This window comes from Triturus cristatus, chromosome 5_2, assembly GCF_964204655.1.
Source record: "Triturus cristatus chromosome 5_2, aTriCri1.1, whole genome shotgun sequence".
In the NCBI taxonomy this organism is placed as follows: Eukaryota; Metazoa; Chordata; class Amphibia; order Caudata; family Salamandridae; genus Triturus; species Triturus cristatus.
Genome location: NC_140588.1, coordinates 776,377,503 through 776,392,754, shown reverse-complemented (window position 1 = coordinate 776,392,754; position 15,252 = coordinate 776,377,503). Strand labels below are relative to the sequence as shown.

The window sequence follows — 15,252 nt, the reverse complement described above, 5'->3', positions numbered from 1 at the left end:
CTACTATATCGCTTTATTACATGCTATAAACGTGTATTATTCAGAATAAAGAATCGTGGACATATACATCAAACAAAAACAAGGGCAGAACGCAATAATCAATTCAAAATGCTCCCAGGCAAGGTGTGCGACCCGCCCTTAAATTATTCCTTTCAGCCGAGGCCCTCTCCCTCGTGACAGATTGTTCAACTTAACAATATCGATAGCTTGACAAACCAAGGTAGTGAGGGTTCCAAACAGACGCAAAGGGAAGACAACAGTGTGGTGTAGCGGTCTAGGTGTTCGCGCACACTACGTGTGACGCGGACGGAAGTCCGGCGGCGGCCATGTTTGGCCATTAGAGCGCGGATTTCGGCGCGAGCAATTCACCGCTCCGGCGCTCCCGAGTGAAAACTAAATAAAGGTTAATTGGGCACAAATACTGGGTGCAAGAGGTTTATTTAAGCACCACACTTGCAGTAGAACGACCACCTTTATAATGGCGACGAGGTGAGGAAGCACCCTGCACCCCACCCAGAATCCCTTGTGAGGCCACGAGCCCAGGAGTGCCCATATACAGAGCGAGTCACCGGGAGCGCGGCAGAGCAGCGGTGAGTGCGCCACAGGACCGGCGTCGCACCCCACCTGCGCAGGCTAGGGGGGTCACTGTCCGACCCTGCAGGAGCCAGCATCCTTGCTGGCGAAGGTCCCCGGCCGACGTCCACGAGCCGCCCAAGAGGAAGGAGAGCTCACCGGCCATTCAACCCCGGCAGGGGCGTCCTGTACCCTGGTGCAGTTAAACGACCGCCAAGTGGAGAGAGGGGATTCCAGCCAGGAGGACGACGTGCGTCCAGGGGGCACCCAGGGGGCGGCACTCACAGACAGCCCTACCAATACAAGGAGACGGGCCACTAACGGGGAGAATATGTGTGCGCAGACATTCTCGTTGACGAACCAGGTGCCATTCTTGGCAAAAGGGGGAGAACCCGAAATGCCATAGGAGGACTGGAAACAGTACTTCCTGCGCTACCTCTCAGCGCTAGAAGAGGAGGGAGAAGCAGAGTTCACGAGCGCCCGGCGGAAGAAAATCATCCTCCATCATTTGGGCCCGGCGGGACAAAGAGTATACCAAAACCTGGTGAAAGGAAAGAGAAGCTACGGATGTAGATGTCTTCCAGCACACATTAGAAGACCTTGACGACCACTATCGCCCGGTGGTATGCACAGCGATTGATAGGTATAACTTCTACCACAGGAAGCAGGAAGAAGGGGAATCGGTGGATGAATATGTAGCGGCGTTACAAAAATTAGCCATAACGTGCAAATTTGGAACCTTACAGGAAGAAATGATAAGAGATCAAATCATCATGCACACAGTGAATTCCTCCATACAAGAGAAGCTGTGGGTCAATGGCGATGCACCTTTGAAGGAAGTAGTGGCATTAGTAAAAAAGGCGGAATTGTCCAAGAGGTGCGCGGAAGCAGCCAAACACGAGAGCAGTCAAGGGCAAGCAGTGTGCAAGGTAGTGGACAGGAAGACAAGTGACCATAAACAACCACCAGGGCCTCAGGGGGCAAAGAACTACAAAAAGTACAATACAAGAACCCCAAGACCACAAGGACAACGGAATTGGAGCAGGAACACATGCTATAGATGCGGCAGCAACACTCACGCTGCCAACGACAAGGGTTGTCCTGCATTCGGTGCCAAATGCTCATTCTGCGGACTAGTAGGGCACTATGAGAAAGTGTGCAGGAGGAAGACCCCTAGAAGCGAAGTAAAGTATGTGGCACAAGAGGGGCACAAGGAGAACGAAGAAGAGGACGAGGAAGATGAAGATGGAATCCTGATAGTGGAAGAGCAGGTCCTAGGCATAGAAGGCACCACAGACAAGAAGCCAAAGTGTGAGATGACGATCGGAGGAGTACAAGTGACCATGGTAGCTGATTCGGGGTCACCCTACACGATTATCCAGAGAAAGATATGGGAGAAGGAGTTCGTGACAAGGACAAATTATCATCTAAGGCCCACAGACATCCACCCAGTGACATTCACTGGAGAACCTTTCCCCATGGTTGGATTTTGCCCGTTGTCATTCGAGTTCAAAGGCAGAACGTGCGAAGGAAAATTATATGTGGCCGAAAAGGGACCATCCGTTCTGGGCTGGAAAGATCAAGGAGCCCTGGGAATTAAGTTAAATCCGGGGGGGCACACGCAAGTTCTCATGACAGAAGAGGGACCGGAATATGCAGCACAACGATGGAAGGAAGAGTTTCCGGAAGTCTTCAGAGAATCTATAGGACGCATGGCAACGTTCACGCATAGAATTCATCTGAGAGAAGGGGCACGACTGGTGTCCCACAAAGCACGCAACATCCCATTCTGGACCAGGACAGCAGTACAGGAAGAGTTTCAGAGACTGGAAGATAATGGAGTGATAGAGGCAATCGACAATGCAGAATGGCTGACGCCCTTGGTGGTAGCGCAGAAACCAAATGGGAAGGTGAGACTGTGTGTCGACCTAAGAGAACTTAACAAAAACATCGTGGTGGACAAGTTCCCTCTTCCCAGGTTCAACGAAATGCTAGCCAAAACCCAGGGAGCAAAATGGTTCTCCACCATTGACCTGACATCAGCGTACCACCAGATCGCCTTGCATCGATCCTGCAACCACCTTACATCATTTATCACACCATTCGGATGCTACAAATTCTTAAGGATGCCCTTTGGATTGGCCTCCGCGGCTGCGTTTTTTCAAAAACTGATGCACAGGTTGTTCCACAAGAAGGAAGGCATCCAATATTTCCAGGACGACATATTGGTGATGGGGACATCCAGGGCGGACCACAACATGAAGTTAAAAGAGGTACTAACCATATTGATGCAAAATGGACTCACCGCTCAATGGGACAAATGCAAGTTCGGAGTGAACAAAGTCACGTATTTGGGGCACGAGATAAGTCAACAGGGCATCGAACCGAAAGCATCCAATGTCACGGCGATCAGAGATGCTCCCACACCCAAGAACAGGGAAGACATCAGGACTTTCCTGGGGATGGCAGAGTTGTATAGTAAATTCGTGCCACACTTTGCAACTAAGACCCATCACATGCGATTACTACTGAAAGACAAATCTACATTCCGATGGACGGAAAGGGAACAACAGGAGTTCGAGGACATGAAACGCAACATCAGTGAGGCAGTGCCCATACATGGGTTCAACCCAGAAGCGCAGACCATTCTAACCACAGACGCTAGCGATCGAGGATTAGGGGCAGTGCTCACGCATCAATCCACGGAAGGAGCAATCACTACGATCAGCTTCGCCTTCAGAGCATTGGCCCCCAATGAACAAAAATGTTGTGTCATCGAGAAAGAGATGCTAGCGGCAGTGTGGGCAATGGAGAGATTCCGGCAGTTCCTGTGGGGAGGAAAGTTCCTTCTGCGTACAGACCACAAACCCTTGGTGAAAGTCCTCACATCAAGCGGGCACGAGCATGCTACTCCACGGATAGCCAAAATGACACCGAGGCTACTCGATTATGTGTATGATGTGGAGTACTTACCAGGACACAAGAACAAGGTAGCAGATTTTTTGAGTAGGGCTGCATCCAAAGAATGTGCGGAGGACCAAGACGAAGGAGGATGGGAGGAGTACGCGGTTGCCCTCACAGGGGACCCAGAAAAAGCCCTTTATAAACAGTAGCCGCGCGCTGCTCGTTAGGCACCAAATTGGATTACAGCTGCAGTCGTGTCCCACCCCACCCTCTGAGACTCCTCTGACAGACTCACCTGAGGCCTGGCCTGCAGCTTCCATGGCAGGCTCGAGTCGGCGGCAGAAGCCTTTGCAGGATTAGCAACCAATAATTAAATTATGGCCTCACGGTCTCCCCGAAAACAAGAAAGGTTCCCCCTATTTTTATTTTAGGTCCAAGAGGAAGGGGACAGAGGCAAACAAAATTGAAAAACAACCTATAGCTGACGTATATTTCTTTTGGTTATAGCCAATAGCTTAAAGGTTCCCCACAAAAAGAAAACATGTTTTTACTTAATAGAAGTAAAATACATATAACAATAGTTTTCAGTCACTATGATTTTTTATTTTAATTTTTGTATATATGTTTTATTTTTTCGTTTTCAAGACAAAAATATTTTTTTTATATATTATGACTTTTCTTTTATAAGCACATAAAATTCTCAACTAACATCATTAAATAAGCTGATTCATTTGCATAGCACAAGAAATCCAAGTGTAACCAAAGAATGAATCAAAAACTGCTACTACTATACCCCAGCACACTAACACATAGCTACAACATACTCACTCCTTATCTTACCATTCATTCTGACTAACATACACAATATAAAAAATCAAAATAAAATTTAACAAAAGTCAAAGGGGGTCCAGCTGTGAAAAGGAGAAACAAAGTTTTTGAATGAATATTATTTCATAAATAATTTTCTTAAATTGTCAGGGTGTATTTAAATCCCTGTACAGTTTTTATTGGCCTATAAATTGCTGGCAGTTCTCTAGTATTGTCTTCACTGAGCGGGTCCCCAAATGGTGTTGGTCGACGTATGTTTCGGTGGAGCATAAATTCCTTTTGCCACCTTCATCAGGATCAATGCATATAATTGTATAGAAATATTAAAATCTAGGAGCAGGGGTATCTGTAAACAACAAGGAAAATAATTTGATTTTCATATATGTAGGTATTATTTTTTAACATGGGGAGCGAATGCATGCTTTAGTCATATCAAACCATTGATTCATGAAGACTTAATTAACAAATTTGTATTACTCCAAACATACGAAGGGTTAAGTGCAAAAAAAAGTCTCTCCTAAAGATTAGTTTGGGGAGACTAATGAGATAAATGAATTTCTCTCATGGCTCTGATTGACTCAATTTCGCCACCCAAAGTGTTCAAAGATACGATATCAGAATAATGAGAAAGTAACCGATACACCAAAAGAGTGTGTAGCTTAGAAATGAGACAAGTTCTCTGAGAAAAACTTTCAAAAAGTCCAGAGACCAAGAAAAAAGATTGAAAATCAAAGAATAGAAACCCGATTAAGTGTAATCCATAACCGGATTGTGGATACAATATAAGTAAATAAAATAGGAAAAACTAAAATAGTCTGGCACCTGAAAACACGAATAGTCAAGCCTATACGTGGCTTTTGTCATCCAAGTTGATTAATAAAGGTGACTAACTCCTCTTCTCAAAATTGCAAGATTTAGATGATAATGCGCTTGAGCGGGCCAAACCAGGTCTACAAAGAATCATCAAATGTATAATAATGTTCATGGTATCTCGGGCATTTCATTTTAAACAGAAGGAAGTAATTTTCCAAGGAGAACTGTAATCCTGATTCTTACCATAGAAGAAACAATTTAGGGCTCGTCTTACATAGGGCGTGAGCCTCTAAGGGTTATGCAGGAGTCTAGTGATCCAAGACATCATTCGAATGTTAGTGCTGGTATTACCCTACGAAAACATGAAAAAGTCTAAATTTACTGTCCTAGTAAGATGATGCCTATATCTTGCATAGAAAATGATACATTTGAATTTAAAAAGAAACCAAACAGATTCTGTAACCTCATCTGCTTAGAGGTACTGGATGAAAAAGAAAGCATGCAAAATGCACCCGTCTTAGTATAATAATAGACTGATGCAATGCTGGAGACTATAGCGCTACAGAAAATTACTCCCTGCGGGCGCTCTGATTTATTCTGTGTGTAGTCAAAAAACAGAGTTGCCTGTTTGTCTGTAAATAAACAAATTTATATTGTAGAAACCTATCTAGCTCTTAAAAATTCACGACTCGTATGCAACACTACTTTAATGTTATTAGAAAGAAACAAAGATGAAGGAAGCTTTAAAAGACGTGCAGTTGTTTTATTAACCATAATGTTTGTACATGACTCGCAAGGTCCTAATTTGGATTAAAATCCAATGCATCTAAAGGCACATACGTGCCACTGGATTAGGTTTACCAGCATGTCGGCTTGTATCTCGCCTAATGAACAGAGGGAGCCCAAACCTCTGGAACCAACACAGGAGGGGCTCCCTTTGAAGATTTGGTGGGAAAGGTCCTGGCAGCGATGTCAGTGAGGGGCAGATCTGAGGCCCCCAGAGCAGATGTGGCAATTGACTCCTGGGTGACGCCATTTTGAAATGTCCAGCAGGCTATGCAGCAAGGGTGGGACAGGTGCAGAGAGGTGATGTGGAACCCAAGGATAGGCCAGAGGTGCCTCACCTCTGAAACCTACGGCCCCCACTTAAAAGGTCTTGCTCAAAGGGGAGATCTCTCTCTTTGTTGTGATTTTCTGCTGGACACTGGAACTGGAGGCGGCAGCCATGGACAACCGGGAGGAGGAACCCCTTGATATCCATCTGGACCCAATTGCCCTCAGGACTGGTGGTGCTCTCCCAGGACCAGGGAAGCTGGTTCCCTTATATCCTCTGAGAACTAATTGGCGGAAAGACTGGGCATCTGCTCCAAGGAGGAGAGAAGCTCCAGAGGAAACACAGGACAAAGGATGGCGCAGGGAGCCAGTGAAACCAGTTACCTGCAAAGATCGCCACCTGGGATGACTGGAGGTTTCAGGAAAGTGCTCCAGGTGGCAAGTGTTCACCATCAGGAGCAAAATGAGCCAGAGAGCAAGCAAAACTGCCCAAATGGGCCTGAGTCATTAGCAGAAGAAGGATTTAACTTTTGACTCCCAGCGAGGCCCGGAGCTTGTGGTGCTCTGCTGCCAGAGGATTTTAAACCCCTGGGGTGGTCCATGACCTGGGGGTTGATGCAGGAGCCCTTTCATCTTTGAGAGCATGGGAGGGAGTGTGAGCAAGGCCCCCTCTCCTCAGAGTACCCAGAGGTCCGAAGATCCCAACCCTCAGGCCGGTTTCCTCCTTGGGGACCTGGGCCCCCATCTCCGTGACCCCACTATTGAGAAGCATCAGGGGAAGCGCCATCACTCCCCAAGAAGCCCAGTGGGAGTGGGCTTCCCCAATTGAGAAAGCAACGGGTGGGCAGCCAAAAAAATCAATAAAAAAGCAAGGCAGCAGCTCTCCCCCACAGCGGGAGAGATGCTCATTAAATATTCACTGCTCCCAGAGGAGCGCCCCATAATGCACTGTGAGGCTTGAAAGTGACCAAACATGTTCTGCTGCTTGTGGTGGCCCCAGGATGGCGGGGCCAACACCAACAACACAGAAGAGAGCCCAGGGAGCTTCAGAGACCCAAAGACGTTTTCTCTCAGTGCTAACCCTAAGTTTGGAGGGCCCTTGAAGAGATGACTACCCCAGGATTTTCTTAGAATTGTCAATCACTCCTAAGGCTAGAGCCAGGGCTCTACAGCTGGGAGTGCAGTAGGCAAACCTAATTATCACATTTATGATGGCCTTAAGGCTGGAGCATGGGCTCTACAGCTGGGAGTGCAGTAGGCAAAGTTAATTATCACAGTTATGATGGACTACAGGTGTTTAAATAGTGTACATGTTGTACAGCATATACAGATCTGTAGGGGCTGTTTACATAAATAGAACATTGGAATGTGGAGCACTCTATTGAATACAATGGAGTGCTCCAAAGGCCTCTCAAGCCTGAGGGGAAGAGGCATTTGTTTTATTTGTTAGAACATTCTGCCCTCTAGTGGCAGAATGTTATAATAGCCTTATAGCCCTTCGATGCTGGGCTATACCGGCCATTAAAGTCCCACTACCTTGTTAAAGGCCTGAGCCAAACGCTGGAGCGGGCCTTTAATGGCGAGTGCAGCCCGCTACGACGGGCTATAAGGCTATATTATGTGTCAATGATTGAAAGTACATGACAAGCACATACATCCTTGAGAAGTTAACTTGTGAATGCTTTATTGAAATAGTAATGGAGACATTGACTATTGATCAAAGTGTATACGCTTAATTAACATTAATAAGTTCATTGACACATGGTTATTATTGATTATTGCATTTGATCCGAAAAGGATGTTTTGACTTGTGGTTATTCCTCTTAAACCCTTGCTCAAGTCAATATGCTTACCTGATGTGGTTGTATGGCCCCCTTAGGGGGTCAGATGTGATTATGTAATGTCATCAAAATTTATTTTCATCTGCCTAATGTATATTTGTAAATGACTGCATAGTATTGAGCAGTGTGTGTGTAATAAATGTACTTTTCCTTATTCAAAAGAAAAAGTACAGACTGGACATGGTCATGGCATGGTATTTGGGGGACAGTTCGGAGGTTGCAATACTATGGCGGAGGAGCGTCGCTCCACACAACAGAAGGACAACTAAAATGATAATAACTATTGTTCTAATCATTTTAGTTTTCCTTTGCAGTCAGTGGCTCTCGGGGTGGGACGGGGCTGGGCACAGCAGGGGGTGGAGTGATTTGCACTTCATAAGTGGGCATGACTGCTTGACTGGCCCTCTTGGGCCAGCGAAACAGTCATGCACACTTTGCATCTTCCACACCAGCCTCCCATTCCCCATCTGAGCGCCAATCCATGAACAATCACAATGCTGCACTGCAGCATTGCGATTGGCTCAGGGAACCTGGGAGCTGGGTGCTTCTGCTTCTAGTCGGGACAGGGAGAAGGAAAAGGACAGAGAACGGATGAGAGGCGACTGTCGGACGTTTCAGGTAAGTAGTTTATTTTTTATTCGTCCTCGTCCCCTGTCTCCCTCACCCTCCACGCCTCACCACCTGAATCTGGTAGCAGCCGCTACTGCAACAGTGTCTAGCAGTTTGTTTATTAGCAGTGTTATCCTCTGGATTATTTTACATGACAAATAGATCATGCATATTGGTTATTTCTAAAAACATATTTAAAGCCTGCTTGAACAATAAATCAGCGGGGAAAACTGACAGAAGTACAGCATCATTTCAGTAAGTCGAGCTGACACCCACACGATATTATTGGAACAGACGTAAATTCAGCGGCAGGATAATGCACAAGCACACTGCACCTTGATGGCTGAAGCATCCCCAAGTCCAACACCATCACCAAGTTACTACCTCATGGTGATGGGGCTAGCTGTGGGAATCCATGTCTCAGACTTTACCACACCCAATCACTCAGGAAAGTACAGAAGGGTTGTTGAATCTCCCAGGGCAAGCAAGTCAAGCAGTTGTCTTTTATTTGTTATGTATTGCGTCCAGGGAAAGTCCTCAATAACAAAAACCTTTGGAAATTACATCTCTAGCGGACACTGCTCTGATACCACAGCAGTGACTAACTGAACTGCTTTTTATCTAGTGTGACGTCCCAGCTTGGAGAAGCAACCATTTTCTGTATCTTTCACATCTTCCAGGTTTCCAGAGACACATGGTTCTGATGGGATGAATGTTTGGTGTAGAGGGAAGGAGCGAGGAGCCGGGGGAAGGAGCACTGGAAAACACATTGATTACTAGAATGCACATGGAAAATACAAGTCATCCAAACAATCATAGCATCTTGCTTGGATTATGATAACGCCCTATTTTTAGGGCTACCAAAATACTTGATCAGTAGGATTCAATTGGTTCAAAATGCTTCTGTAGACCTATTTCTGAATCTTCACAAATCAGATCACATATCTCAGCAACGTTGTAAACTTCATAGGCTGCCAGGAGACATGATTATAACTTAAAGACCCCTTTGCCTTGCTCCTATCACCTTTTATCACAAAGGTCCTGTTTGTTTAATGGAAAAATTGAAAACGTATACATTCCCTTGTGCCCTTTGTACATCTTCCCAAGCCTTAGTAATAATATGGAAGGCATTTCTCAAAACGTCTAAGAAGGCCAGGTTTGTGCGTCTACTAAAACAGAGAACAAACATCTGCAGTGGGGCATCAAGTGGAGGGGGTTGGGTTGCTATCACTTTTAGATATCTATAATTCCATAATGACCTGTTTTCCACATGAAATTTTATAAAATCCTTCAACACGCAGAAGCCAAAGCACAGACAGCAGTGGAACCAGCATGGAAACTTACCATTGAAGCCAACATACAGGAAACTCCCCCTACAGCCAAAATATAGGGGAAACCACAGTGAAGCCAAAACATCGAAAAATAATGAATCACCAGAGTTAGCACCCTTGGAAATCAATGGGAAGAAGACACAGAGGAACCACTTACGGCAATACATATAGACTGTGCTGGAAGCCAAGACAGGGGATAGCACTAGAGAAAACAAGCAATGATAATACTGGAGTCAAAACATAAAGTCAGCACTGAAACGAAAGCAGAGAGACAGAACTGAAAGAAAATACAGATATCGTAATGCATCAAAACTGAGACCACACTAGCACGGAAGAGGACAGTGAGTAGGTCATATGAACTCACCTCTCCACCACAGGCCAGCCAATGCAAGGCCTACAAGAGGTTGCCCCCACTCTATATCCCATTCCATTACTTGAGATCAAACTGCAGGGCAAAGCAAACACTCAGATGTGAAATAATATAAAAAGCTATCCTGACAATAGATAAAGATATCCCCTGTATACTGATACTAAGCAACCGAATAACCACCTTCGACCCCGTCAGCCATCCCACTGTCATCCGCACCTGAAATCCTGATTTGGATTATATTCCTACCTCCGCCATTGTTTCTTGTCCAACCTATCGAAACAACACCAGTTCATCCACAAGAGCTCTCCTAGATTGTAGAAACTCCCTGTTACCTGCAGATTTAACAAGAGAGGCATCCTGTCCTGTGTAATCTTCAACCTCTGTGTGGAGCCCTTGGGAATCCTATTCACAACAACAGCATAACAATTCAACAATAAGAGACAACACACAACTAAAAATCACTTGGATTCATCCATTACTCCTACCTAACCCTTGAGTAATGCTTTGCCAAGAACATCAATTCAACTTAGTACTAGCTCTCCATACTAAAGACAACAACACTGTTCCTCCTGGAAAAGCGACTTTTGAACTGGTGTTGAAGCCCTCTTATTCTTGCACATGGATGGTGGCAACTCCGTGATCATCTGTTTAAGACACCCTTCTGCCTCTATGAAATGCATCCTTTGCACTCAGCAAGACTCATTAAGGGCCTGAATATATTCAATATCATCAACCCAACCTTCATAGATCCACTTATAATCTGCATCCTCAGAAACAGCACCCCTTCTTATCTGACTGGCAAACTCAGCATATTTGGCAGCTCATAACACACTGCAGATAGGACAGCACCAGACTAGACATTCTTGGAATGGGTGAATAGGTTTTCAATGAATATCATGATATGTGCAAGTCCAAAAACGGTAATACCAATAGATGCATATCAATGTATGCCATAACCTGTGCCTGCATGGCCACGCTAATAGTCGTCAGTGCGATGTCAATGTATGTCATAACCTGTACCCGCAAAGTAGCACAGACACAGGTAATTACAATATCAATGATGTCCTGATCCATGCACAAATGTTGATGCTGATACTAATAAGAACAATGTCGATGTACGTTATGAACTAAGCAAACATAACTGTGTCAGTACTAGTAAGAACAATGACAATGTGGGCTATGACAACGGTATGCGCAATATTAAGGATGTCGATAAAAATGATACCAGTGGCTGACATATTATTTTCAGGAGTTCTATAAACTCACATCATTGCTGTTGGATTCACCCAAGAAGACCTCCCCATCAACCCTGATTCAGATATACATGGTTAGACAAGTCCTACGACTCACATCCATGCCTATCGAATACCAGGTCACATGTGAGGTCTCTCTTAACCTGAAGACAAACACGTGCCCAGGGAAAACCATGATTGATCCCACAGATAGACAGTTGCACCACAAACTGGTCCGAGGAAATTGGCCCGAATAAAACACATTTGGCCAAAGGTTTGCGTTCCCCCAAAATACCACAAAGCTAGATACCGCATGTAGATAGAAACACTCAACCAATCATGACAAAACATGCACACCACACATAATGATCACATGCTCCTCATACCGGACATCTGGACACATACACACTGTCCCACACTAGCTCTCCCCGAGGTCGAGAGCCATCTGTGTCCTTATGAGATGCCAACACTTATTGATTTATGACGAAGATGCTTTGATGGAATGTAGAAATTGCTTTATTGTACCTCATGAACTTTATATTATAACAACGACCAAAACTTTGTACACAAGAAACTGTGAGCAGATGCACTCTATCGAGGCTCTCCCGACCGCAGTGTTTAATTAAACCAACTTGTTTCTGTTTTGCCAAGCTCCTCTTGTCTTTTCATTTATTTAAGGTAAATTTGTATCCGAGCAACAACAGGAGGAAATGTAAAAGACAGTAAACACCAGGAAATAAGCTTCCATCAGTGTACTCATAATCTGGAGTAATGTCCTAGTGTTCATCAGAACCAATCCTATCCTCCTTCTATGAAGACAAGTGTTTAAAATGAACATTTTCAAAGAGAACTACATCTCAAACCCTTACAAAAACCCTTCCCCTCTCCAAACTAAGCAGCCCCTCCTTCAGCCAGTAAACATTGATTGTATATTGTGTTCTTTGAGGATGGCCCTGCACAGACTAAGTTGCGCCAGCCTAGGTCTGTGCTATGAAATAAACCACTTACATACGGACCCCACCGACACGATACGCTTTGGAACTAACAGATAGAAACAGCATCGATGACAACATACTGGACAAATCTAGAGACAAAAGACAGAGACAGCCCTGGAACAAACAAAAAGAGAGAGATTGCAGTACTGAAGAAGACAACACTGGAGACACAATATATACAACATGAGTGTTCCTACGACTTAAGAACCGGCACAGGGCATCCCTGCAACCAGCCCCAGTGAATGCAGCGACCAAAACAGCACAGCACTGGAGCTGAAGCACAGACAGAACTCTGGGGACCTCACAAACCACAGACAGAACTGCAGCCGAAGCTTGATATCTGCCCAGGGACTGGGAGTATTTCACCCCACCGACATGGAATAAAATGCTTTCATTCCATCTTTTGCCCTGGGTGTAATGCGTTAAAACAGCTCTAATACACGGGGTATGGAGCTCTACGCCCCTAGCTAGGCTCTGGAATGAGGTGGTTGACAGGAAATCGGACAGCGCACTGCTGCGTGTCTTGGGTTGCACCCTACTCTTAAGAAAGGAAACAGGGATAGATGCTGATTCTTTAGTCTTGGTATCGACGAAGAGGCACTTTGCGATATACTGGCGGCAACAACATCCCCACGATTGGAAGGACTGGCCAAAGACATCCGCGAATGGCACCGACTGGAGAAATAAGAGTCACGTAAGATACGCTGGAGGAGGACCTCGAAGAGTGAGGGGAAGTGCAAAGAGATGCCTTGTATGTAAAAGAAGGCACCAAAGTATGGAATGCCATCGCAAACCAACATATGTGTCTTATTTACAAATATATATGGTAAACTTCGAGCTATGCTACCACTTAACATGCAGTCTGCATGGGTTTTGTATGCGATAATCTACATTGCTAAGCTTTTAGACGCGATGGATAAAGATTTTAAAAAGGAAATACCGCAGCCAACACGTGGGACAACAATGACGCCAGCACACCGAGGCAGAGCGTGGGTCATCGACACACAAGGAAATGAATGCACTGGGCACGGACCAGCACTGCATTCAAAAGCACCCGGCGGAACGGCAGGCGACAGAGAGAACTGGGCCCATGCCACAGGAAGAACACCTTTGGAAAGTATATATATCCATACGACCAGAACCATCATGGCCAATATACACAGATCCGTGAGCGTGCGCCCATGTGTGAGCAGGGATGCGTGAAATACGGTGTGAGCTGCGACGATATGCCGCTGTGTGAAAAGCAGCGTGAGCACGTCGTGTGTAGCGCCACAAAGCGAGCGCCTTCCGAGATAAACAAGGCGCAACTCAAAGGCACGTTGTCCAACCAGTGCCAGCCCACCTCCTGAGGCTGTTCCATAAATAAGCGCCACCTCCCTGCCTCTTCAATAGCCGTTCAGGCGATCACAGGAGAAGACCACCAGTGCCCAGCATCCCCCGACACCCCCCCCCCCCCCCGTTGGATTAGCATGGGTTAAAAATATAACAAACATTGCAGAAACAACTATTGGGTGCTTACTTGTTTTGCTTATAACCGACTCAATTCCATACAGATAAAGGGCGCAGGTAAACGCAGTTTGGAGGACTGCCCGCTGCCCCCGAGAAGCTCGCCCCATTCCGGCTCTGGGAGGTCGGAGGAGGCACCAGGAGAGACGCCGCAAGCCCCGCTCCCCCGGCAGCCCGGGAGAAATGACGCGGCTCCGGGCAGCACGGCACTCACAGTCTCACACCAAAGTCCATCCCACACTTCCCAGAACTGACACAGCGCTGTCCCGCCCTCCTTTGCCACTGCCGCAGGCTAGCGCCCCACCTCTCCATACACTCACTGCTGCGCAGCGCTTGCAATCTCACACGTAGGCTGTCACCCATAACTACCTCTCGTCCCACAGACACACCCACGGAAACTACTACACCACTCGCACTCTGCACTCACAACTCATACACACGCTACTCTCACCGAACCCTGGGCTGCGATGGAGAGGAGAAAAAAGCAACATTCTGCAGCTTTCATTGTTTCCATGTTTTTTTACATGTTCCTGGAAAGTTGAGATGTAAACTCACCAATACATCTCAGCTTCCCCTGTTATGGGATGACAGTGTGGACCCTCCGGGCTAGTAGTTGACATATTGATCTGCATTGTAATTCTGTGTTCCATGTGGAAATGCCATTAGTATCCTGAACATGCAGTAGTAATACCTTCATCTTCCGTAAACAGGGCTTTCTTTAAGTAAGAAGGAAAAGGTGGAGAGAGGTGGTCTCTAAAAGAGGTGTGGCCAAAGAAGCACACCTATGAATCCTTTCCAAAGAGGCACGGTCTGTGTGATTAAGGGCGTGACCTGAAACATGTAAATGAAAAATGCTGTGCTTCAGACAACATGCCACCTGACAACATTTGAGTGTCTCTCTGTGAGCGTTCTGTTATTGCATCAGATCACACTTTAAAACAAGACAGACTTACTGGCTTTGACAAGGCCAATTATCAGTGTCAGATAAACGAGTAACAATGATGTTGTTAAAAATTAGGACAGAAAATCTTGAAATGATTAAAATATGAGAGTGTGAATGAGACACTTTCCAGGTCTGTGGAAGAGATAGTGGTCTCCAGTGTCGCAACTGAAGGTGGGCGAGCCACCGAGAGCTTGGCCAGGCTCAAGCCAAATGGCTTGCTCTGGCGCAGCAGGAAGTCCTCTGAGAATCTCGAG

The 15,252-nt window shown here is 45.8% G+C and overlaps 1 protein-coding gene across 1 annotated transcript in view; it reads right to left on the bottom strand.

The window, feature by feature from the left end:
• Positions 1 to 14,297, bottom strand: part of IL13RA1 (interleukin 13 receptor subunit alpha 1) — a 241,844-nt gene extending 227,547 nt beyond the window's left edge. The window contains exon 1 of the mRNA XM_085607889.1: positions 14,069 to 14,297. Within this exon, the coding sequence (XP_085464015.1) occupies positions 14,069 to 14,165 (97 nt within the window). The 5' untranslated portion in view covers positions 14,166 to 14,297. The remainder of the gene's footprint in view (positions 1 to 14,068) is intronic.
• Between the last annotated feature and the right edge of the window lie 955 nt (positions 14,298 to 15,252).